The 26,486-nt window shown below is 37.6% G+C and overlaps 3 protein-coding genes across 4 annotated transcripts; all 3 read left to right on the forward strand.

Moving 5' to 3' along the window:
* Positions 1–430: 430 nt before the first annotated feature.
* Positions 431–9,594, forward strand: LOC127840999 (uncharacterized). 2 transcript variants are annotated; one of them, XM_052369489.1, is made up of 3 exons: positions 431–575; positions 5,583–5,740; positions 6,966–9,594. In XM_052369489.1, the coding sequence occupies exons 2-3, from the start codon at positions 5,584–5,586 to the stop codon at positions 7,172–7,174; spliced, it is 366 nt and encodes a 121-aa protein (XP_052225449.1). In that variant the 5' UTR covers positions 431–575; position 5,583; the 3' UTR covers positions 7,175–9,594. The 2 variants fall into 2 exon arrangements, with proteins under 2 accessions (XP_052225449.1, XP_052225442.1); XM_052369482.1 differs by lacking the exon at positions 431–575 and adding an exon at positions 3,545–3,749.
* A 9,885-nt stretch (positions 9,595–19,479) lies between these two features.
* Positions 19,480–20,064, forward strand: LOC127837240 (uncharacterized). Its single transcript, XM_052364195.1, has one exon. The coding sequence runs from the start codon at positions 19,480–19,482 to the stop codon at positions 20,062–20,064; it is 585 nt and encodes a 194-aa protein (XP_052220155.1).
* A 1,458-nt stretch (positions 20,065–21,522) lies between these two features.
* LOC127840994 (uncharacterized) lies at positions 21,523–22,861 on the forward strand. The gene is made up of 2 exons (XM_052369471.1): positions 21,523–21,703; positions 22,240–22,861. Exons 1-2 carry the CDS (start codon positions 21,535–21,537, stop codon positions 22,467–22,469), a joined length of 399 nt encoding a protein of 132 aa, XP_052225431.1. The 5' UTR covers positions 21,523–21,534; the 3' UTR covers positions 22,470–22,861.
* The last annotated feature ends 3,625 nt before the right edge of the window (positions 22,862–26,486 follow it).

The following is a 26,486-nucleotide window of genomic DNA, read 5'->3' on the forward strand; positions in this document are numbered from 1 at the left end:
TCACGCTTATAGTTATCTCACACCCGATCCGGCGGCCATGGGCGCCATTTAATTAATTTAAAACTCGTGTTTAAATAGTCTTATCGACTCGTCGGTATGTCTTTAAAAAAAACAGAGCGTGCAATCTAGATCAAAGTCACCCATTCATTAACACAATAATTCAATATTGCATTATCATATCCGTTCGCTGGCCTTTGTCGGTTTGTCTGTTGGTCTGGTGAGATATGGTTATGTGGCCATATATCATATTCCGTGCTTTGATTACGCTTGTCAATTGGCTGTGAGAAAAACGACCATTAAAATTCCATACCAGGTCATTGTCTTGTAAATATGTTTATTCGACAATAAATTACATTACGACAGATGAGACGCAAAGTGGTCGATCTTCTAGCATTTTTAATAGCATTCCGAACTCTTTTGCTTCAACACACCACACAATAAGGTCTCAACAAAATGATGATCAGTGAATAGTTAATATTTCGTTTCATTTGCGAGTTAAAACTTTACCAGTCAGTTCAACGATAAAGTTACCGTCCGGGGCTGGTGGGTGGGGTGGACAAATATGGCGCAGTTCGGTATGTTCTATTTACATTTTTATTTTTAACTTTCCGGCATTTGCCTTGTAGAAATTCAAGTTTTGTTTTCAATTTAGATGTTCGCAATGTAAGGGTTAATTAACCCATTTATGCCTAGCGTCTAGAAAAAGGGCTTCGGCAATTAAACAGCGTAGACCCTAATGAGACGACGCATGATGCGGCTTCTCATCAGGGTCTGCGCTGTTTGCTTAAAGGAATTTCTGTAAGAAATATTAAAAGTAGTGAAATAAATATACTAGACATCCCTAATTTTGAAAATAAATTGATCCAATTGAGAATGATAGGAGAGTCCACTAGGCATAAATGGGTTAAATTACCGGTATCTGTTGTCATGTCACATGTTTGAGCGGCGTTATTCATGTTAAGTGTTTATGCCCAAATTTACGTTAGATATAACGAGTATGTTTATATTTAATGGCATGTTCGGGTAGTTAATTAATCATTTTTTTAAAGGGGTAAATTGACGCTTTATCCCCCTTAATACAGACATGCGTTGAAACATTGATGATTCGCTATTATTAAAGTAGATATTCATTTAGAAACAATTTATATTGATGAAATTATAAAAATAAATTAGCGCAACCCGCCGCCATTTTTTTTTTCGATACACGCCTTTTGGGGGACTCAAACTCACGCCTATGTATGGCGGTTTATCATGTACATTTCATTCATAATTATGCCTCCGGATCGAACGATCGAGGGTATATTGTTTTTGGCCTGTCTGTCTGTCATTGTATGTGTCTGTCTGTCATTGTATGTGTGTGTCTGTCACAAAATTTAATCTAGGTCATAACTTTTGCAATACCGACGATAACAACTTGATATTTGACATGCATGTGTATCTCATGGAGCTGCACATTTTGAGTGGTGAAAGGTCAAGGTGAAGGTCATCATTCAAGGTCAAAGGTCAAATATATAGCTTCAAAACGGCGCTGTAGGGGGCATCGTGTTTCAAAAACACAGCTCTTGTTATATTACTGTCTATTTTTTCGCGCCAGCTAAAAAGTGTACCCTGTTACAACTATTTTATTGTATCAAACTAAATATTAAAATACGTATATGTTTATGTTTAAAATATGTATTCATTTTTTATTTTTTTATCAACTATTAACCAATTATTAATCAATAGGCCCTCTTAGTTAATGAATGATATATCCACCATCCATATATCTATATATCCACCATCGCAAGCCAACGGACGGACGGACGGACGGACGGACGGACGGACGGACAGACAGACAGACAGACAGACAGACAGACAGACAGACAGACAGACAGACAGACAGACAGACAGACAGACAGACAGACAGACAGACAGACAGACAGACAGACAGACAGACAGACAGACAGACAGACAGACAGACAGACAGACAGACAGACAGACAGACAGACAGACAGACAGACAGACAGACAGACAGACAGACAGACAGACAGACAGACAGACAGACAGACAGACAGACAGACAGACAGACAGACAGACAGACAGACAGACAGACAGACAGACAGACAGACAGACAGACAGACAGACAGACAGACAGACAGACAGACAGACAGACAGACAGACAGACAGACAGACAGACAGACAGACAGACAGACAGACAGACAGACAGACAGACAGACAGACAGACAGATGTGTTATTTCGTTTATAATAAGCATTTGATATTAATTCATTCTGTTTGTACAGATAGATTTTGATTGAATTGTGAACAGTTGTTTTTTTGTTTCATAAAAAATGAACGATCAACCTTACCCATAGTGTCAGAAAGCCAGCCGGTGGCACAAAACAAAAATTGAAATTAGTTAAAAGAATAAAAAATTGATAATCGATGGTCCATTTAAAATTTCATTTCATTTGAATACTTGTTTGCGTGCAATCGTTCCCGTTTGTTTGCCGCTCCACTCGTCGGTTTATCGATACACACATAAATTCGTTTGTGACTGTTTTAACAAAGAACGATATAAATCATCTATAGACATTCTTATGTTTCATTTATGATTTGCTTTTTAGTTTTTAATACGTTCTCAGTTTTGTAAATCGATATTTCGGTGCAAAACGTTTGAGATAAATGTATGCACCCGCTGGGAAGAGGTTCGTGTTTTTTTTCTGAATTGATTTGTTTGTTTGCCCAACCAAACAATTCGGTACACCTTGTTCAATTCTTAATGTACAAACACGTAGGCCATGGTATGGTTATAAAGGAAATAAAAAGAGCAGCAACGCAACATTGAAATTACTTGGATTGTTTATTTTCCATTTCACATAACAATTCCGTTTTCTTACTAATCATAACGTATGCTACATTACATACCGTTGAATGCACAACTTGAATAAAAGTTGATGCTTTTAATTTTAAATATTGATATGATTGTACATTATTTCAGATATGTTCATTTTACCAATAAATTTCACACGTATGATACTTCTTCATTTCAAGACTATATTAAACGGTCGAAATAATTAGGAGTACTTTTATAGTAAAAAAAGTCATTTCTGGTCTTGTTTGACATTCCAAAACTTTCAAAATTCTTAATTTTGATGCTAAAACGCTCATAACAACAACGGCCGGCGATTTTTAGCTGGGAGATCGAGATTGGCACACGTGTTATCTCGGATGTCAAAACGGTCATTTAAATACATGTATGCTCTTTTTAAAGTTGATATTTTTTTATTTTACACACTGTTAGCACTTTACAAAATAATTGGATCAAACAAGAATTCAGTGTTGTAGTAAACAGCTTACCCCAACAATGCGTTTATATACAGTTAGAAATGTATATTTTTTTATAAAAACCAAATGAAGGTTAAACAGCACAAAGTCAATATTTTGCTGACTTATTGAATGTGGTAAAATGCAATAATCCACTCGCATTCAAAGTCAGCGCACCGTGTAAATGATTTTCTATCGGGGGTTTCATCGGTTGATATTAATACGAGCTTAACGACCCAACAATGGGGTAGGGTTTCGGTAGAGGGATTTAAATGTTTTACCGCATTGTTACGCCTTTAATCGCGATCATTATTAAAATAATTCCGTGGAGATCGGGTGTCATTCTACACTTTAACAAAGGCTTATGAGAGGAAATATAGTGTACAATTTGTGTTAGTTTCTTATTTGCCGTAAACCGAATACAATCTCACTACTAAAATCAGGGTAAGACAAATATTTGTACTATTTATTCTTTTTGAGTATTTTAAGTAAATATTTTAGGGCAGCGGAGTTTTTAAAATTAATAAAGGCAGTTTAATTATATATGCGCAAATTCGCACCACGATATTACACGAGATCGCTATGATATTTCTACGCTATAATGTTATATTTATCTTGGCGATAACTTGATATGAGCAACGTGCATATTCGCAGCAGTGGACGAATACTAGAAACAAGGGTTAAAACGCATTTGATATTAAATATTACAATGATTTTTATTACTTAAAGTAATACATTAAGACAATAAAATAAAAATAAAAATTATATTCCCAATTTGTTGGTTATGCCAGAAATAGACAGAACAATATTTTATGGACTATTTTACTATATTATTGCATGAAATTTATCTATAATGCCCTCTGGCGGGGTGCAGAAACTTGGCAAAAGAAGGGCTTGAACGAGAGAAATCGCGTGTTAACAAGGCGATTCGCGTGCCGTTCAAGCCCTGTGTTTTTCATATCCATAAACTGGTCCACGCGCAGTTACTTCCCATTTTTCATTGGATTCAATGAAGTTATTATGAACTTTGTTAATAACTCAAGCCTTCGACGACTTTCCAATCATAAATGGGGAACTCAATAAGCATCCGTTTCCTCATGCATGCAGGGATAAAGGCAATACATATTTCAATCCACTTTTTAAATTATACCATCTGCACTTTCTTGACAACAGTCAACAGCTTTATTTATTGGCAACGTCAATGCAATTAAGGTTATTTACTCAACACTTTCAAAAGACTGTGCTGTAAATGTAAGTGTTTATATACCTTCAACGTTCCTGCTGACTGCTTGAAATACTTCAGTAACAAAATGTTGGCCGTATTATTTTTTTATAGAAAATTTGGAACGAAATAAGATAGACCTGTAAAAAAGAAACATCTATGAAAACAATGACTTATTCTGACGATATATTTATCCGTCAAGACCAGTAAATTCCAAAATAATTCCTATTTTCTTACTTTGCGCGGCTGCATTTGAACTTTGCATTAATCCACTGTTTAAACACATTTTAAATCGAAAACTGCCTATCCGAAGGTAAAGCCTCGTCATTTCTGATGATGACCAAGTAAGGCATATGTAAAACACAACCTTGATCTGTATGACGTCATATGAAATAATCGAATTATTTTGTCGATGTCGAATGAACAAGACATTTTCATTTCAATGTTATTTTAATTTATTTTGGTATGTGTGATTTGTTTATGCAATAATAGCGAAAATACACATTTTTCTCGGACATGGTCAACTGAGGGCGCATTTTTCGAGCGCCCTCAGATGATTATGCCCTCGGAAACGTGTATTATCCATATAGAAATGCATTTCATAAAATATACGTTATACGATTTATATTGTTTCAATCTGTTTTTTATGCACTGTCAATTTGATAAAACATATATTTTAAATAAATTATTGTTTTGTACTGTTTTGAAATAGCAAAAAAATGTGACAAAGCCATCAAATAAATTGTTTCCCCAAAGGCATTCATATTAAATTGAGCAAATAATGGATATATAAAATGTTATATCTTATTTTCACTGTACGTAACGATCGTCTCTGAAATAATTACTTATATGCTTCTTCTTGTTCCATTTCAAACAAATACGCACCCAATTGCAGATATTCTTGATCATTTTGGCATTACGGGGGGGGGGGGGGGGTCAAATATAGTCATAATACTTTATACTGACATGCAGGAAATGGGTCTTGAATATGGACAACCCATGCATCTTGGAAAGTAATCGATCATTGCTCTTACGCGAAACTTTTTTCGTTTCAGAATGGCAGATCGGCCGATGTCCACGCAGAGCAATCTGACCCATCTGACGGAGCGCACAGATCGCACGCACGCCACGACCGTAGTGAGCGCCCGGACCACGCCCGTCACTCCCGCTCACCAGTCCTGGACGGCATACAAGGGACCCGTTCTCTTCACTGGTATGTTCGGGGCCAAATTGAGTCGTGGTCTGAGAAAACTGGGCATAATGCATGTGCGTAAAGTGTCGTCCCAGATTAGCCTGTGCAGTCCGCACAGGCTAATCAGGGACGACACTTTCCGCCTAAATTGGATTTTTGCTAAGAAGAGACTTCATTTAAACGAAAATCGTCAGAAAAGCGGAAAGTGTCGTCCCTATTTAGCCTGTGCGAACTGCACAGGCTAATCTGGGACGACACTTTACGCATATGCATTAGGCCCAGTTTTCTCAGAACACGACTCAATTGTTAGTGACATATATAAGACAAAGTGATATATTTATACTCACCCCGCTTATAAGAATATGTGTCTGTCTGACTGTCCATGGACCCAAAACTCTTAAACTCTACACGTTGGTTATTCAAACCTGCATCAATTGTTTTTTGTGCTAAGACGTTGCTCGATTGCAATTTAATCACGCTACGTTTTAATTAAAAAAATTATTTGAATTTTTTTATTAGAATTTCGTAAACATGACTAATAATAATAAACACTTCATTTGCAATTTAAAAACTTCGCACATAAAGCAACAGTGTTCCGAGGTATTATTTGTATTAAACAACTTATAGTGTTCATCTAATAAGGTTCATACAAGCTTGGCCCAAGTGTCCAATTGGCCACATTCAAGTTAAAAATAAGTGTTAAGCCATAAAGCAAACTAAATAAAAAATATTTACCTCAAAAAACCACCAAACCTACGGGTTTTATACTTGGATTGTAACAGTGTGTTGTGATTCTCAACAACATTTGTTATAACATACACCTTAGGTCGAAACTGATCACGTGCCATGTTGGTTTTCTTGTTATAATTTGCTACATATTACGCCGTACACATTCGGGGGGGGGGGGGGCAGGGGGGGGGGCAGGGGGGGGGCAGGGGGGGGGGCAGGGGGGGGGGGCAGGGGGGGGGGAGGGGGGAGTATTAATAACTATGGCAAAATCTGGAACAAAGTTAACAGCATTATTTTAGAAATGCTATTTAGTATTTAAGTTTAGATTGTTTTCTCTCTCGACATATCGGTTTCCATGTGAGCCATTAAACAAACAAACACTTTTACATAAAAGCATTTGTTACGTTCACTAACACTGAAATCAAGGTCATAATTGGACGACTGAAGGTGCCCTTCTTCAAGTAAAATCCAACTTAATTTATTCAGATTAGGCATACCCGCGTTTAATTGTTTTCAGGCCCGAGCGGTCTCCGAGACCAGCGCGTCAAAACGCTTCAGCACGAGTTCATATCGGTCGGCGAGAACGAGGCGAGCACGGAGATCACAAGCCAGATGGCCTATCTGAACAGGGCCGCTCCCGGGGCGCAGTTCCCGAAGGCCAAGAACGGACAGGTCGGCGAGATAGGCTGGGTGTACGACGCGCTGCACCTCGTCAAGGGCATCTAAAAGCGTCACCCATCCATTTACGAAATATATTGTCATTGGTTACCGAGAGTTCATTATCTGTTACCAACCATACACAATGGCGATCTGAACCTTGTGCTTTACTATGTCATCTTGGACAAATAAGTTTTAAAACTATATCAGGCACTTGCGGTATACAGTCACAAGCAACACAGTGCCATTTCACGCCAATAGTTATAAATTATTTATTAAAATATTTGCTCATTGAGCTCTTCGAAAAACCGTATAACCTGTATATCAAATAACGAACGAATTCGCTAGAACAAAAGATATTCCATATACAGGTTTGGATTTGGAAACATCAGTTAGGCATAGGTAACAATCTTTCAAATATGAAACACACGACACAGATGTAACCTGTCATATGCAATACTGGGAAAAAAATGCAGAAACGAACAAAGAGCTATAATCAGTGCATCTATTCGCCCATTTTCGGTCATTGAAATATGCGGTTGCTGTTTTATCAACTTACATTTAAACTTAGTTACCCAGGAAAACCCATAAGATAAAAGCCGGTGCACACTAATCAATGTAAATGATATAAATTGTCTGCGTTTGGAATGATGGTTGGATGGGTGGGTATAAACATTCCTGAACAAATTGCTCAATTGTATATTTCATAAATGAAATGTGAATGTATGTTTGCCTTTAATTTTAATTTCCTAATTCATTTGCTGATCTTCGCTTCAAATGTATATTTCATCATGCACGTTTAAAATAATGAATGTGTAATTGTACGAAAGCTTTTATGAATATAACGCGGTTTTTGTATTTTGAAGTTTCTTTGTGTTCCAAATTAGTATATACATATTTATACATATTTACAACTTTGCAGTGATGAAACAATTAATAAATGTCTTTTTCTCACTAGATGTCTTTGAAAACTATGTACAAAAATGTAGCTTGCTTGGTTTCCATTCTTTTTTGTGCCATTATCACGACAAATATCCATACGCGCGTGTCGGTTGGTTTCAATTGATATATATAAATAATTGATATCATTGACTTTCATGATAAATGAATGATATACAGAAATTTATTGACACATTAATAGATTTGAAAGTCGTTGAAGCAAACGAAATTATATTTCTTTATTGCTTATTTAAAATATAATAAAGCAAGTGTACCTATTGTAAATTACTACATGTTTGTTGCTGCAAAAAAAAACGTTGATGAAATCGCCTTACATTTGTCAATTCAAGTTTTCTTTAACAATAATTAACGGTTTAAGTATAACTTATCGACTCTGTTGAAAATACCAATATGAAAACGTCAAACAATTTTAAATTTGTCAAATCTGGTGCGAGTTATCATTTGTTGTAAATGCATTTACTTCAAGAGGGCCACATTTCACATATCACTTTCTGTGAAAGTAACGGATTATGCAGTGACTGTAGAACACAGACAACGAGATGTAGTTGTAGAGTTGCTGTGCAATTAGTTTAGACTGTAGCTGTAGACAACCCGTAGCTAGAAAATAGTCCCTAGATCATTAGCATAGTCCGCTTTGCTGTGGCCAACCAGGCATGCGGTGGCGTAGCTTAGAAAAGTAGTTCATAGTCGTAGAGTAGATGGCTTGCAGTGCAGTAGTAGTAGACAGTAGTTGTAGCATATGTAGTTGTAGAATATGTAGAAGTAGATTATAGTACTAGACGTGTGCTGTGATGTGTGTTGGTGGTGGCTTCAACCTGGAAATATGGCTCTCTTGAACAGCGCTAGAAACTGTCTTTGTATATGGAATTTTGGACAGCGGTACCGGTATATATTGCGTCTGCTATCGACATTATTTCTGTTAATGTTTCATTATTTCAGAACACCCAATAAGATGTTTCTCGCCAGACATTTTATTTGGTAATTAATGTTTACAAGGCAACAATCTACACACACACGCGGCACAGATTAAGAATGATTTATATACAAAAAAATATTATTGTGTGACTCCTATTATATATCCCTAGATAAAACATCATTTATTTTGTTAATTTGGCTTGCATAATTACATAATGGAAAATATGATATGCTGATTGATATTGAAATTGTTGTATGAGTTGCTCCACTGTTGCGTTGAAGGCGTGAATGTGAACTAAACATATAGGATTATTTTAATATCGTCGATTTATGGAGCGTTGACAAAATGGGGGTTTATTGTAAGTTGCATAAAATCTTTTCAATATGTGTTATATTAGATTTCATCTATCTTGTCGAGTGTATTACTTAGTATTAGATTGTTGGTTGATATTTCAGTATAATTAAACTTGTCTTAGTTGCATGTTGTTGATTTAGATATTTTATAGTTGCAAATTAGCTGTTGAATTTAGATGTTTTTATTATAGTTATATTTATTTATAAAATTTAAGTTGGTGATAATAGATTATAGAAAATAAATTATTGCTAAAACTGAATTGTGTTAATTTTTTGTTTTTGTTTTGTTGCGTTGTCGTGCTTTTGTTTTTTAAACAGTACTCTTAGGTTCAGTTAACACTTTCAAACGATGTACAAAAAATCAACATGTTTGCAAAGTACTAAATACACAAAATTATTTTCGTGAGTTAATCGACAATTTCCCAGGCAAAATATGTACATCTTGATTCAGCGGCAATCGAATAAATGTTGGACAGAATAAGATAATTAGAATGTATGACCCATTAAACGGTCCTACCAAACTCTAGCGGACAACCAGGTTTCGTAATCAATCATAATATTCACGAAAAAGTTAAATATACTACAGAAAAGTGACCGTTTCTGAACGCAAAGAGATATCGCCTATAAAAGGGCGATCTTCGCGTTCGCAAAGGGCGACGGTTGCGTTCGTAAAGTTCGACGGTCGTGTTCAAAGGGCGAGCTATCGCATATAAAAGGGCATTCTAATTTTTTGAAAACGCGACAGTCGACAGGCGATATTATTACAGCGATATTTGTACAGTGCAGATATCGCGTCTCGCCGCAAATGTCGCGCAAAATATCGAGTATGCGTCGTGTGTCGCGGTCAGATATTAGACCGCGATACACGAGATTCGGATAATATGAGCGATATTTGAATAATAAAATATCCTGCGTCGCCTCGCAAAATATCGTGCGTCGCTTCGTGTTTCGTACGTCGCCCTATGACCGCGAGACGCGACACACGAAGCGATACACGATATTTTGCGCGACAGTCGCGGCGACGCTCGATATTTTGCGCGACAGTCGCGGCAACGCACGATATTTTACGCGACAGTCGCGGCGACGCACGATATTTTGCGCGACAGTCGCGGCGACGCACGATATATTTAACACGATATATCGCTTTTTGGGCTAGCTACACAAGGGCGATGTATCGTGTTAAATATATAGTGCGTCGCCGCGACTGTCGCGAAAAATACCGTGCGTCGCCGCGACTGTCGCGCAAAATATCGTGTATTGTGTGTCGCCCTTGATAAAAGAAGGGCGAGATTATAGATTGCACTATCCGGATTCCGTACAAACCGTACATAACAACAGAGGTTTTGAAACCACTATGCCCATTGCAAAATATATTTACGCTAATTGACAATTGCTTTTAATCAGCAAACTGTTAATGCACGTAATTCTCAAAGGATAATGAGTTGTGACATAACAATAAGTACAGATAGATTTAATAATAGGGAAATATTTAATAATATGTTTGAGTAATTGATTAGTAACTATTGTAATTACTAATATGTAAGGAAATGTTAAAAGATAATTTACATCAATATTTCTATCTTATACATAAGCAGAAGTTAAAAGTTAAAGTGGTCAAACTATTTGAGAGTTCATCTCGTGCATGTAAAGACTAGTTAAAATATTGGAAGGTTTGTCAATAAGCAAGTAAACATGATATTGTGTGGGGTAAATAAATTGAAAAGTTTAATACCATATGTAAAGATTAGACAATTGAGGGATTATATAACTGACAGACATTTGATTAACGGAACAGGTCAACTTATTGAAATATAGGATTGTTATTACCTCATTTATCGTTGTAACGGTACACATGAAAGGGGTCAACAGAAAATCTTATTTGTACAGGCCATATAAGTTAACTCACAGGCATTCACAGGCAAACACAACATAAAGTTTTATGTCACACCGAATAATGGGGTTTTAGAATATTCTATGAGCATGTAAGAACTCGAACATTTCGGGCGGTCAATTCCCAAGGTGCAATGTAACCAACCCGTAATAAGCCCGGACCTTGGTGACCAATGGGAATTACAAGTAGATTTTATGTAAATTAACCTGGTGATAAAATGCAGTGTTTTAGTTAGTAGAAGGGGTCTGCGGTTAGAGATTTGTCACGTTTTCTTCACGTGGCGGCCATGCTGGCCGCTGCGCTGTAAAATTGTATTTCATGAATATTAGCAAGCGTTGTATTAAGAAATATTCAACAGAAATACATCGCGATGAAAACAGAAATGAACTTTGTTTGTAACTGTGTGTTCACAATGTGTAATTACGTGACAGAGTTTTAATAAAATACAACACAATTCAAATTCTGCACTAGGTTTTATTTATCAAAATGTAGAACAACAATTTTGTATAAATGGCATGAAGGTAATATTACAACGAAATATCACAGTTGACTGACAAGCATGTAGGTCACAATATACATGTACTAAAAGATTTTTTTCACAAATTAAATGTACTTGAACAAAAAATAAAGTCAAAGTTTTGCGCGTAGACACCCTCATAACAAAATCTTTTCTTAAAGAGAATTCCAAGCCGAATTTATTTAAACAATAAAAAAGATAGGTAATGTGAAATGTAAGAAAGAACTCAAGGCGAATCAACGGTCACTGTTTTAAGGCCATCTTTTTACCGGCTTCTCTCTAATTGATGATGGTTTCCCGCAAACTGTCAAAGTCTCATCTAGTCTCCAACCTAAAAGCAAAACAGTGAATTTGTAGTATGCAATAACGTTTTCCCTACCACATGCACACATAAATATTAAAAAATAAAGCCATGGCAAGTGCCCATACAAAGAATTGTGTCTTCAAATAAATGATGTTCCATTTTTTAGAGGGTATAGCATTGAACACCAAAAGTATTTAGTATACTGTAACCTGTAAAAAATGTCGGAAATGACTTTCGGAAATGACTGAGTATTTGATTCAAATATATAATATTAAATTAAGAATTCGAATTCCCAATTTAAAGGACAAACACATTTTGTAAAGAAACATTACGACTAGAGAAATAATTAATATCTACTCTTATACAGATGTGAAAAATACGTGTCTGATTGTTTAATTTGTTGCCATAGTTGACATTAACAAAAATGTGCACTATCTATTAGTATTATAAGCATATTCATCCACATTATATGCGTAAGATAATCCACTATCCATTTTGGTTTATTTTACATAAATATAAATCATATTGCCACCTGTCACAATAATATGTTTTAACAATGCGATTGTTTCCAACCACTGTCATGTATTATGCAATACGTTATGTACACTAATTATTATTGTATTCTCAGGTTCTTTTCACGTTGCCTTTTAAAATTCATAATATAACATGGCTAAGACAAACGATGTACTATGTACACGTCGTAATAAAGTTCTGTTCTGCTCTGATATTTGCCCTAGATTTGAGCGACATCCCATCAACTATTGGTTGAATATTTGCCATATATTTGAGCGACATCCCCTCAACTTCTGGTTGAATATTTATTTGAATGATATCCCCTAAACTACCGGTAGTGGCTAAACTTTTGCCACATATTTGAGTGACATCTCCTATACTCCTGGCGTAATTTAAGCCACAGATTTGATAAACATCTTATAAATTTCTTGCTGAAATTTTGTCATTGATTTGAGCGACATCCCCTAAACAACTTGCTAGATATTACCGAGACCTAACAGAAATTATGCTTGGTTGGTTCTCTACAAAATCTTTATAATTCATTCTGGTTTAAAATGTGTCTATTTATAGAAAATATTATTTTACCGGAACAATAAAACGCATTTTATCCCACTTAACAGCGAATTCGGCTGATTAAAGCCATGTTTATTAAATTTCGGCTATAATCAACGGTACGAAATGACGTCATCAACTGCCGAATCGGGACTACTTTTTCCCCACGACCATTGTGACCTGTATTAGCCAAATGCATCAATAATAAAAACAATCTCAACTGGTTGTCAATTTTAACTAGAAATTGCGCGGCAGAGGCCGACGCGTATCCCCACGCCGCATGTTTGACCCAGGGGCGCCCCAGGGTTGGTAATGGGGCCATGCATAGTTGAGATTGACCGTATTGTCATGAGAGAAGTTCAGTATCAATAAGAAGTTAATCGGTGTAAAAATGAAGAAGTTATAGCAAAAGGCAATTTTGGGTGGGTGTGGCCTATGTGGGCGGGGCGCCCCAGGGTTGGTAATGGGGCCATGCATAGTTGAGATTGACCGTATTGTCATAAGAGAAGTTCAGTATCAATAAAAGTGAATCGGTGTAGAAATGAAGAAATTATAGTAAAAGGCAATTTTTGGTGGGTGTGGCCTATTTGGGCGGGGCGCCCCAGGGTTGGTAATGGGGCCCTGCATAGTTGAGATCGACCGTATTGTCATAAAAGAAGTTCAGTATCAATTTGAAGTGAATCGGTGTAGAAAGGAATAAATTATAGTAAAAGGCAATTTTGGATGGGTGTGGTCTATATGGGCGGGGCGCCCCAGGGTTGGTAATGGGGCCATGCATAGCTGAGATTGACCGTATTGTCATAAGAGAGGTTCAGTATCAATTTGAAGTGAATCGGTGTAGAAATGAAGAAATTATAGTAAAAGGCAATTTTGGGTGGGTGTGGTCTATGTGGGCGGGGCGCCCAAGGGTTGGTAATAGGGCCGTGCATAGTTGAGATTGACCGTATTGTCACAAGAGAGGTTCAGTATCAATTTGAAGTGAATCGGTGTAGAAATGAAGAAATTATAGTAAAAGGCAATTGGGGTGGGTGTGGTCTATGTGGGCGGGGCGCCCCAGGGTTGGTAATGGGGCCATGCATAGTTGAGATTGACCGTATTGTCATAAGAGAGGTTCAGTATTAATTTGAAGTGAATCGGTGTAGAAATGAAGAAATTATAGTAAAAAGGCAATTTTGGGTGGGCGTGGTCTATGTGGGCGGGGCGCTAGGGTTGGTTATGGGGCCATGCATAGTTGAGATTGACCGTATTGTCATAAGAGAGGTTCACTATCAATTTGAAGCATAGTTGAGATTGACCGTATTGTCACAAGAGAGGTTCAGTATCAATTTGAAGTGAATCGGTGTAGAAATGAAGAAATTATAGTAAAAGGCAATTGGGGTGGGTGTGGTCTATGTGGGCGGGGCGCCCCAGGGTTGGTAATGGGGCCATGCATAGTTGAGATTGACCGTATTGTCATAAGAGAGGTTCAGTATTAATTTGAAGTGAATCGGTGTAGAAATGAAGAAATTATAGTAAAAAGGCAATTTTGGGTGGGCGTGGTCTATGTGGGCGGGGCGCTAGGGTTGGTTATGGGGCCATGCATAGTTGAGATTGACCGTATTGTCATAAGAGAGGTTCACTATCAATTTGAAGCATAGTTGAGATTGACCGTATTGTCACAAGAGAGGTTCAGTATCAATTTGAAGTGAATCGGTGTAGAAATGAAGAAATTATAGTAAAAGGCAATTGGGGTGGGTGTGGTCTATGTGGGCGGGGCGCCCCAGGGTTGGTAATGGGGCCATGCATAGTTGAGATTGACCGTATTGTCATAAGAGAGGTTCAGTATTAATTTGAAGTGAATCGGTGTAGAAATGAAGAAATTATAGTAAAAAGGCAATTTTGGGTGGGCGTGGTCTATGTGGGCGGGGCGCTAGGGTTGGTTATGGGGCCATGCATAGTTGAGATTGACCGTATTGTCATAAGAGAGGTTCACTATCAATTTGAAGTGAGTCGGTGTAGAAATGAAGAAGTAAATGTAAAATAACATTAAAAAATGAGTGAAAATCTCTGACCCGGCCCAACCCCAACCCCTTTAACTTTTGACCCAGGGGTCAGATCAAAATTCCAAATAGTGCAGGGTCGCACATATGCTCATAGCTACCATGTGTGTAAGTTTCAAGGTTGTAGTGCTAATAGTGTAGGAGGAGATAGTGGCCAGGACGGACAGACAGACAGACAGACGGCGGAGATAACCACAATATCCCCACGCTTTCCAAAAAGCGTGAGGATAATGACCTTACAACAAATAAAAGTATAAAGAAAACGTGTTTGTTGTCATTTATTTATTGTCATTAAACATCTAGTATTAGGTAAATCCAACACTATGTTGCAAATAGGTTCTGTTGTTGTTGCTCCCCTTTGACGGAGTCAGTTCGAGTTGCTCCCGTTTGACCGTAGAAAACAAACGTCTGCTAAATTGTATTACCTCAAAATGTCTGACGAATTTAACAAAGCCAATTTCTCCTTAATTTGGGATGGGTTAAATGATGAAAATGAGCAACAAGCAACTGAAACAATGAAATTAACACTAAGCCAGTTCCAGAAACAATATGGGTTTGATCCATCTATTATGTTTACAAATGAAATGAAACCAGCCCCAGTACTAACTTTGGTTCTGATGTACCACCCAGTAGCAATGCCATTCCCCCAACTTCAAATCATATTCCAGACAAGCCTGACAATATATCGTTCTTAGATGTTAACCTCACTGATGTCGGTGATTTCATTGTCCAAAATGAAACTAAAAAGACTTTAGCGAAGACCTTGCCTGACATAAACAAATTTAAAAGGTTTCTAATGTCAAAAGCTGAAACAAAAGAAATCCACCACATAGAACCAACTCTTCTTGATGAGTATCTGGCCACTTTCCTGTTGTCCCTTAAAAAGTCAAATGGCACAGATTTCGAACCAAGATCCTACCGTGGCATCATCGCTAGTGTTGACAGGTACCTGAAACGACATCGCTAGGAATGTTCAGTCATGACAGGGACTGCAGCCCAAAGTGCACTCACAAGGGACACCTACAATGCAAAAAACAGGTAAAATTAAGATTAACGGTTATAACTATAAGACATTGTCAAAAATAGAAGATATTGAACAGAAAATGTATCATTTATGACAACATTGGAAAAAAATCCCAAGTGTAGTCTGTACGAAATTATTACGCTGACATAAATTTGCAATCAATAAATAAAAGTTGAATAGTCACATTAAACAGTAATAACGTAAGCCTACGAAAGATAGAATATTAAAAAAAAATAATTTGAATGAAAAAATATAGTCGAAAAGTTAAATGAAACAGTATAAGAAATATACATCACCAATTTAGGGTCAGGGAAACCGTCCTAGGAAGGCCCATCCGCTGAGTGATAGCGACATCGATCTGCTCTGGGATAAGGGAATCCAAGGCAACGAGTCTCCGAAGGCCTTGTTAAATACAATATGGTTGAACAACTGCCTTCATTTCGGCTTGCGATAAACCACAGAGCAATACAATTTGCGGTAAGAAACCTTTTTAACACACAAACACACAAAATATGTATCAATTATTCTCATTATTTTGCACCCCATTTCACAAAGTACATCCACTTCAACTTAGATATTGTTTTTTATTGTTGTTCATATCCGACATAAAATACAGATTCTTGTATCTTGTTAGGTGGGGAGACGTTCGCCTCTGTGTGGACCCGAATGGTGTGGACAATCTCGAGTTAAACGAGCGCCAAACGAAAACACGCACAGGATAGAACATCGCTGACATAAGAAAAGTGTCTCCCAAGATGTTCGGCACTTCTGGACCAAGAAATCCTGTGTTAATTTACAAGCTGTACTCGAATATGCGTCCATCTGATTTTTCTACAGATCAGCACCCTTTCTACCTGGCAATACGCACAGTTGACACTGCATCCCAGTGGTTCTTGCGTCAACAATTGGGTGTCAACAAGCTAGGTCAGATGCTGAAGGCCATGGCAAAAGACGCCGGCTTTCCCGAGCACATGAGAATAACGAGCCACTCAGTTCGCAAATTCCTGGTCCAAAAACTTCCAAATGCAAACATTTCACCCACTGAAACCATGGCCATAACAGGGCACAAAAATGTCCCGTCCATAATCAATTATCCCACCATATCTGTTGAACAGCAGCAAAAGTGTTAGAACATTCTTGCTCAGTCCAGTAAATGTAACAACCCAACAGCTTGCTCTTGTTCTCCTTTATGCACTGATACTATGGCCGAAATGCAGCCTAGACAACCACTGTCTACCGTTGAGCAAGTTGATCTTGATGTTCGCCCCACCCTGTCACTTCACCAGCAAATGTCTTTCTCTCGGTCGAACAACTTTGCCTCACAATTCTTTGGTGCCACTTTCAACATTCAAAATTGTAATGTACATATATAATTAGCCTAAATCCAAGTTATCATTGTTATTTCGTCACGAAAAAACCACATATTATAACAAAGAAACAAATACTTTGCACCTCGTGATCGAGTTGAATTTCGAAAGTGAATTGTGTGTGGTGTTAGGCTACACATGTAGTTCCTTGTATATAACAACTAAATGTTATATTGATGTTATACAACTTTTAGATTTGCAATTCAATATGAATAAAATTGTAATTAATAATGCATGACTTATTGTCACAGAACGATATTCTGATTTAAAAAATGATTATTTGATCAGCGATTATTTTTGGAACGCGGAGTAATACACTGACATTGGTTACACTACAATCATTATCAAAGTACGACAAACACTCATGAAAACTAATGTTGTTAAAATAAAAAGGTTTACTGAATAAATCAGTGGGATAAATAGAATATTATGTTAGTGTTGATTATACTAACCAAGGCTCGTGCTTTTTGTTTTCTAAGCCTCGCATGATAAACCTGATCTATAATCAACACTAACCTATTATTCTCTATGTCTCATTTCATTATAATTTAAAATGAACAATAAATATACGAACTCCGCCAATGCCGGTCCCATGCCCGGTTGAAAAAAGAGGACGGTTGTGCGTAGGGCCAGCACCCCGACCATGAAAAACAAACTACGCTACAAGAACCCGAACCACAGCAACAAAACATGAGGATTTACGGTATCGACCCGGGGGAAAACGCATGCAACAGAGAAATCTGCGGACAAACTTACTCTCCTCCAAGATCGTCTCACGGATATGATTTCTGAATGTGCGAACATTATATGAATCAGGAAGGGCAGCTCAATTGGAAATGGAGAAGGTCCGCCTAGACATCATGCGCGTGAGTGAAGTTGGATGGACACCAGCTGGAAAAGTCATGCTAGCCACTGGTCACACCCTCCTGTTCTCTGGACCACAAAACGAAGAAGACAATCACTACAACGGGGTTGGACATCTTCTAACAAAAATTGCTCACAAGAGCCTTCTTAAATGGGAACCAATTATTGACAGGATCATGAGAGCCAGGTTCAACTCTAAGTAGGAGCACTTTGATGAACTCCTGAACGGGACACCAGTTTCGCAACCCCCCACCATAGAAGAGGGTCTTAACCTGGCAATTAACACAGGGCGAATAACCAAACAGGAAATCACACAAACCATCAACAAGATAAAAATTAGGAAAGCGCCAGGGCCTGACAAAATCCCACCAGAAGCGATTAAGGAATCAACAGACGTCACTGCTGACATCATGTCTTACCTCATCCAACAGATCTGGGACACAGAAGAAATTCATGTGGAGTGGCAGACAGGATATCTTGTGAAGCTTCCAAAGAAAGGCAACCTGAGTGACTGCAACACTTGGCGAGGTATTCAGCTGCTATCCATGCCCAGCAAAGTACTATCGAGAATCATTCTAGAGAGAATGAAAGCCGCAGTCAACAATCTTCTTAGAGAAGAGCAAGCAGGCTTCAGAGCAGGAAGATCATATGCAGACCAGATTGCAACGCTCCGAATCATCATCGAGCAATCCATTGAATGGAACTGTCCGCTGTATGTCAACTTCATCGACTTCAAGAGGGCATTCGACACAGTGGACATAGACACGATCTGGAAAATACTGATGCACTACGGCATCCCAAGCAAGATTGTAAACATAATTCGGAGCCTGTACAACAACAATCTCTGCCAAGTCATCAACGGCATGGACCTCTCGGAACCTTTCAAAGTATGCACTGGGGTCAGACAGGGCTGCCTTCTCTCTCCAATGATTTTCTCGCTATTCATTGACTTGGTAATGAAAACAACACTGGATACACCAAGAGGAATACAGTGGACCCTTCAGAGCAAGCTGGAAGCTGGACGACCTTGATTACGCCGATGAAATCGGGCTCCTGTCCCACATTTGCTCCCACATGCAGCAGAAAACAGAGAAACTGCAGGAAATAGCCAGATCAACAGGGCTAGAGGTCAAAATCAGCAAAACAAAATTCAGGATCAATTCACGCCCCAGAAAAGTCATCCACATAGAAGGGCAAGCCATCGAAGAATTTGACCGCTTCACATACCTGGGCAGCATTGTCAGCAAGACAGGAGGTGCAGAAGAGGACATCAAGGCCAGAATAGGGAAAGCACACCACACATTTGTGACACTGAGACCAGTGTGGAACAATCGGAACATCTACTGGAAAACAAAGATCAGGCTCTTTAATACCAATGTCAAGATAGTCCTCCTTTATGGCGCTGAAACCTGGAAAAGGACTAGACGCCTGGACCAGAGTCTGGAAGTATTTATGAACAAATGTTTCAGGCAGATCCTAAGGAAGGCCAGAGAAGTTTTCAAACCAGGACATATAAGCAACAACAGGGCAGCAAGCGGTTACGAACTCCATACTATAGAAGAAGTGGAGATGGATCGGACACACGCTGCGAAGAACCCAGCCCAACATAGCAAGGCAAGCCCTGGATTGGAACCCTCAAGGACAAAGAAGAAGAGGTAGGCCTACAAACTCATGGCGCTAAACACTGGACATTGAGCTTCGCAAGATAAGGGTGTCATGGGGAAAAGCGAAAACCTGCGCCATGGACCGAACCAGATGGAGAGCTGTGGTAAAGGCCCTATGCTCCGACCGGGGCGAAGAGGACTAAGTAAGTAAGTAAGTAATAAATATACGTATCTCTTTTAAAGTAAATACATTTATTGCATTTAATCAATAAATTTACCGGACGTCACAAGAGGGCTAAGCATTTGTTTGCCTATATGTCATCAATTATATAATACAATGTTCAATGTTTAAATGACTTAGCTGTATTTCCCTTCTTCAAGCCATCAACAACTGAGGGATTTACAACGGTTTTGGGCATTGTCCAAAAAGTCCAGAATACTATTATATAATATTTTATAATAATAATAATAATAATGATACTTATTATTATTATTATTATTATTATTATTGTTATTATTATTATTATGATGATGATGAGGATGATGATGATGATGATGATGATGATGATCATGATGATGATCATGATGATGATCATGATGATGATCATGATAATGATGATGATGATTATAATTATTATTATTTTTAGGAATCAAAATGTATTTTACAAAAAACGATTCTAATTTAAACGCCATAAGTATATTAACTGTGGTTAGCATTAACGCCTAAGTAAAAATGAGTATTTTACCGGTACGTATTTGACTTTTGTGTTTAACAGAGCGTTGAGCTATTCTAAAGTGGCCAACTACGCTCTGTTATTTGATACTAATTATGAATTATAAAGCTTTTGTTTTCAAATAAGAGAAATCGTATTGCTTTTACAGTTAATATTTTTTGTTGAAATGTAACGATCGTGGAACGCTTTGAAAGAAGTAAGTACATTATAATATGTTTTGTTAGTGTTACATTACAATTAAGCTAAAGGTAAATTTAAGTTTTGTTGTGTTACAATTTATCTAAGAACAAATCTTAATGTGAATTAATGATGTAAAAAGTGGGTGCATTATTATGTTAAATTTAACGCAAATACTTTATGCAAAAATAACATGTTTCGGAAATATTATCACGAATATCTCATTAAAGAATCAAACAGTTATTATGGTATTTAATTTTTGTAGATGAATAATATGAATTTTAATGAGCTTAACTTATCCATAGGTACAAACAACTTTTTATGTTATGATCACCTTTGTCAGATCAACATAAGCATATTGACAAAATGAAGGTCACTTTAATTTAAAATTGAAAACATAAACGCAATACAACACAAATTTAGTTAATTTTTACTTGAGTCTCATGAATGAAACACCAGTATTTATTGAGTTCAAAATTAAAACTACATCTCTCAAAGAGTTTGATGAACAATATTACTCATATTCTAATGTTAATGCCGTACCCCCATCATGTTTGATATCACATTATTATGCTAACTCCATACTCCCTTCTTGTATGACATTAAGCCCCAGAATGTCCCTTGCGCATTGGGACCGGCTGAAATACAGCAGATACGAGCGGATGAAGCCTGACCGGAACCACCTCTTGGCGGCCGGGGCGCGCACAGTACCGGAAGTGAAGGAAAAGGAGGTACCACCTCACCACCAGTGGACACCGTATGCCGGGCCTGTCATCTGGACAGGTACAGGAGTGTTTACTAGGGTTCTATCTGGTCTGGTTATATACAATTATTTGTATTAAGGGTCTATATTGAAATGGTTGTCATCGCTAAATGTTTGCACAACGCATATGCCAATAATGCAGAGAAACTGTCGGTACTACGATCCATATCAGTTTTGAAAACGTGCTCTAATCTATGATGGCTGCTTGACGTTTGAGTGGTATGTCGACTGTTATTATCAAGTAAACATAGTTTTTTCGTATTTTCCCCGATCATATATCTATGTTAACAAGGTAGGAAATGTAAATTACCTGTCGGCCAACCCATCTTCGGGCTCACAATACACATTATCTCGACTAGCATGAGATTAGCTTCGAGATCCATGCTAATAATTTTAACAATATTCATCATGTGCCTAATAATCACGCAAATGAATCTTTTGGAAATTTTTATAGACATTTACAGGTTAATATTAGTATGACTGTTTTTAATCTTGAATAGTCTTCGGATCTCGACCTGGGTCACAATGTTACATTTTATACAGACCTAATTTGTAGGCCCCGAAGGATCCCGTGACTACAGACCGAGGCTGTTCAAAGACTGGCAACTACTGGGTATCGGCGCGGATTCCCCAGAGAAGACGCTGTCTGCCACATACATCAGCCGGGCACCAATCGACACACCGTTCGGAAAACCTAGGACAGAGCTGATCGGAGAGATCGGCTGGTTCTACCGGGAATACAAGACCTGTATACGGCGAGCATTTCCGGCTGAGTTAGATAGATGATGCATGTACCCGGGACATCTCTGTAATTTGAGATATATGAAAGACATATACTGAATAATTTTAGCTGTCTTTAACCTGATTGTTTGTTCACTCGTGTGTTGTGTTAAAACGTGTTAACATTTATGTATCAATGAGTATTTCTTGGTTTTCCTTTTCAACAAACTTAATACAATTTTGGAAAACTAGGGATCTGTATGACCTCTTTAAGGTACGGCACCAAGGTATGCATGTCTAGATCAATAAAATGCAGGTGATTATAGATGGTAGTAATACACACCAAACTATATAAACGTCAGTAAAGTTGTATTGTTCTTTCAGTACGGAAACTAACACGTTCTTTAAACGGTTATTTAATTTAGATTGCAGACTGTTCTCCATGTACTCATGTAAGACACCTCTACTAGCTTGTCGACGTTCAATGTGATGTCTGCAAACGTGCTACCTATCTGTGCTTGAAATGCCTTTGCTATGTTTGGATATTTCAGATTCTCCAAGTAAATTCTAATGCAAGGGTTCTATGTGAAGTTTTTTGTTTACTTCAGCTTGAAGTTGGTTAGCATTAATTCGTGTTCACTGCCGATTTCTGCTCTAGAAAAGGTTCTTGTGTTCGCCGTGTTGATGCTTGACTTGAATCAAAACAGTATGGTATTGTTCTTTTTATGTACTTGCCCGTTTGGAGCATGCCGTGTCGCGGTGACTAGACTGGTCGCCTGGCTGCAGCGCCATGCAATGGTGAGCTTGTAGCTTCTGACGAACTCAAGAAGTTGTTCCAGAGAAAAATATTTCCCGAAAGTGATTTTGATATACACGTATATATAAATCTTTACACATGACCTCCGGGGTGTGGCTAATTTTAACCGTAGTGACACGATATGACTAATCTTGTTGAAGAAAGCAATACAGTTTTACGTACGGACTATAAAACATATTGACAATGCGGTTTCAGAAGGAGCATATGTTTAAGGAATTGTGCTAGATAAGTCTTTGTAAACCTTGCGACCGTAAGTTCGTTGTCTGTTTGTACATTAATTTGAAAAAACTTTAAAATACCAAGTTTAACACTAGGGGACCTTGTAATCTCCTGTGAGATACTTTTGCTTATTGTGTAAATTTATATTCCTGAAGTTCTAGTGTGTCCGAGTTGGAAAAGGGGAATACCCAAAATCGACTCTTTAAATCGACCTTTTCACAGATGTTGGCATGTATTGGAGTTTGTTATTGAATTCCTTATATTGATACATGTAAGCATTAGATCTAACAAGCTCCAGTAAAAAAACAAAACAAGAATACGATTAAAGAAAGAATTTTTTTAAACCCTCAACTGGGCGCGAACCACTGATCTCTAGAGTAAAAGTCTAACGCTTAGGCCGTTCGGCCATCTCTGCTCATACTACTCGTGATGTTTTTTATACTTAATATACGCAATCCTCTTAGTGTCACAAAATATAACGGCACCAACAAAACTCTCCAAATTATTCAATCGTTTCGCGTTACAACGCTTTATAATTTCCAAGATTTTAAATCGTTAAAAAATGCATATAATGGATACTTTAAAGCATTACTGTTTCCTCACAAATATCATATATAAAACAAATGTTTGCGAAACTAAAACATTTTTTTAATTTTGTCAATTAACTCAAACGTGAAAAGGCCCCTTTAGTGCATCGGAAGGAAAAATAAATGTATATTTAAATGTTGAACATGTATTTTGAAATGAGAAGAAAAATACATTCGAACAGGCTTGTTGCTTTATACAGTCGCTCAAAAGACCGACCGACCGAAAGACAGACAGACAGACAGACAGACAGACAGACAGACAGACAGACAGACAGACAGACAGACAGACAGACAGACAGACAGACAGACAGACAGACAGACAGACAGACAGACAGACAGACAGACAGACAGACAGACAGACAGACAGACAGACAGACAGACAGACAGACAGACAGACAGACAGACAGACAGACAGACAGACAGACAGACAGACAGACAGACAGACAGACAGACAGACAGACAGACAGACAGACAGACAGACAGACAGACAGACAGACAGACAGACAGACAGACAGACAGACAGACAGACAGACAGACAGACAGACAGACAGACAGACAGACAGACAGACAGACAGACAGACAGACAGACAGACAGACAGACAGACAGACAGACAGACAGACAGACAGACAGACAGACAGACAGACAGACAGACAGACAGACAGACAGACAGACAGACAGACAGACAGACAGACAGACAGACAGACAGACAGGCAGGCAGGCAGGCAGGCAGGCAGGCAGGCAGGCAGGCAGGCAGGCAGGCAGGCAGGCAGGCGGCTTCGGGTTGCTATGTTATAAAAAATCTCTAGTTTACTCAATACACAATTGCTCGATGGTTGTAGTAATCTTTATCTCGCAAATTCGCATCGTCATGGGAAGAATGGCGCTTTTAAGCGTTGAAGAAACACATTAACAGTTTTTATTTATACTTAGCATTTTATGTACTGGGTTATATGTATATGCATATTAACATAATAAACTCAGACAGTTTTCCTCTTATTGCATATGTGTATGACAAAAAGACATTTAAATTATTTTTTCAATGCACTGAAAGGAACCGAACAAAGTACATCTAGTTACTCGTAAGATTTCTAATGCCAAGTTCAAATTGTTAAAATAGGGTGAAGAAATTCGGCAATAATACAATCTGCAAGCAAAATGTTCTTTGTCTCTTGTATATCTGACAAAAGTTATGGGAACAGTTGTGTATTGATACCTTTTCCGCCCTATGCCACGGGTCCGAATATGGGCCCCATTCCCAATGCAAATCTGGTTGTTTTTTCTCAACTGAAAAAAAAATCCAAATTCCAACTTCCAAAGATTGTAAAGTTCATTTATTTTTCGGCAGCTAAAAATGCGAAAAATAACGTTACCTTAGTCCGCAAACTAAACATTGGGGAAAACCCTCATGTTTTGAGGCCGGCTTTATATCGATCAATGCTGCGCACACTGTGCAGGTAATCCTTAATCATCAAAATGGCGTCGCACAATAGCAAATATTACGTCGCCAAATTAAGAAAAAAAGATTTAAAAAATGACAACAATTTTATCTCTTTTCAAAAAGAAAAACAAAGAACATCAGGTGATGTAAGTATAAGAATGCAATGAAATATTTCTAGTAATATACGAAGATCGTTATAAATGATTTCCGAAATTCAACAACAAGATGAGACATAAGATTTTTTTTTGATAACTGGTGATGTACACTTATCACAAATGTTCATAATATTTTGTAAAATTTTAATAATATAGTTACAAAAAAGTCGTTATTTACAAGTTAACGGCTTCTTTGAAATATAAGAAACACTATTTGCATGCGATTAGTTTTCACAATTGAGCCATTTTTGTGATTATTGTTTTCCCAAAATGAGATTTTTCACGACGAGAAATTCCTAAAATCCCAGTGTTACGTTTTCCCAAAATGGAGCGGAAAAGGCCTGCTTTATTATTGTTTGGAAGGCGCAAATGACAGTACAAACAGTCCTATAATATGATCAAAGATTTGCAAAAACACCAGTTAAAGAAAACCTATTAGTTTCTACAACAATGTGGTATAATATCGCATTAAGTGTCACATATGTTACACTATGTACTTGGTTGATGAAATCCTTGAAAATTCCGAACATCTGTGTCTTCTAGTGCGTTCTCAAACAAAGTATATTGCTCAACATCACTCTCACATATACGGTACATAAGAGGCAATATGTTTATTAAAGATAAGCATTAAACACAAATTTTTTACGGGAAAAGGGTTTTCATAAACAACTTAATAATTTTCAAACAGTAAAATCCAATGCTTAATAACCGCACCACAACAATAACATAACCAACTGGCATGACACGATTGTAATTTTATACAAAACATACTTTTAAATAAATATATTTATTCAGCATCATATATTTCATCATAATATATCATCAATAATAGTTTTTGTAATTTTGTTACAATTTTATTCACATGA

This window comes from Dreissena polymorpha, chromosome 1, assembly GCF_020536995.1.
Source record: "Dreissena polymorpha isolate Duluth1 chromosome 1, UMN_Dpol_1.0, whole genome shotgun sequence".
Classification (NCBI taxonomy): Eukaryota; Metazoa; Mollusca; class Bivalvia; order Myida; family Dreissenidae; genus Dreissena; species Dreissena polymorpha.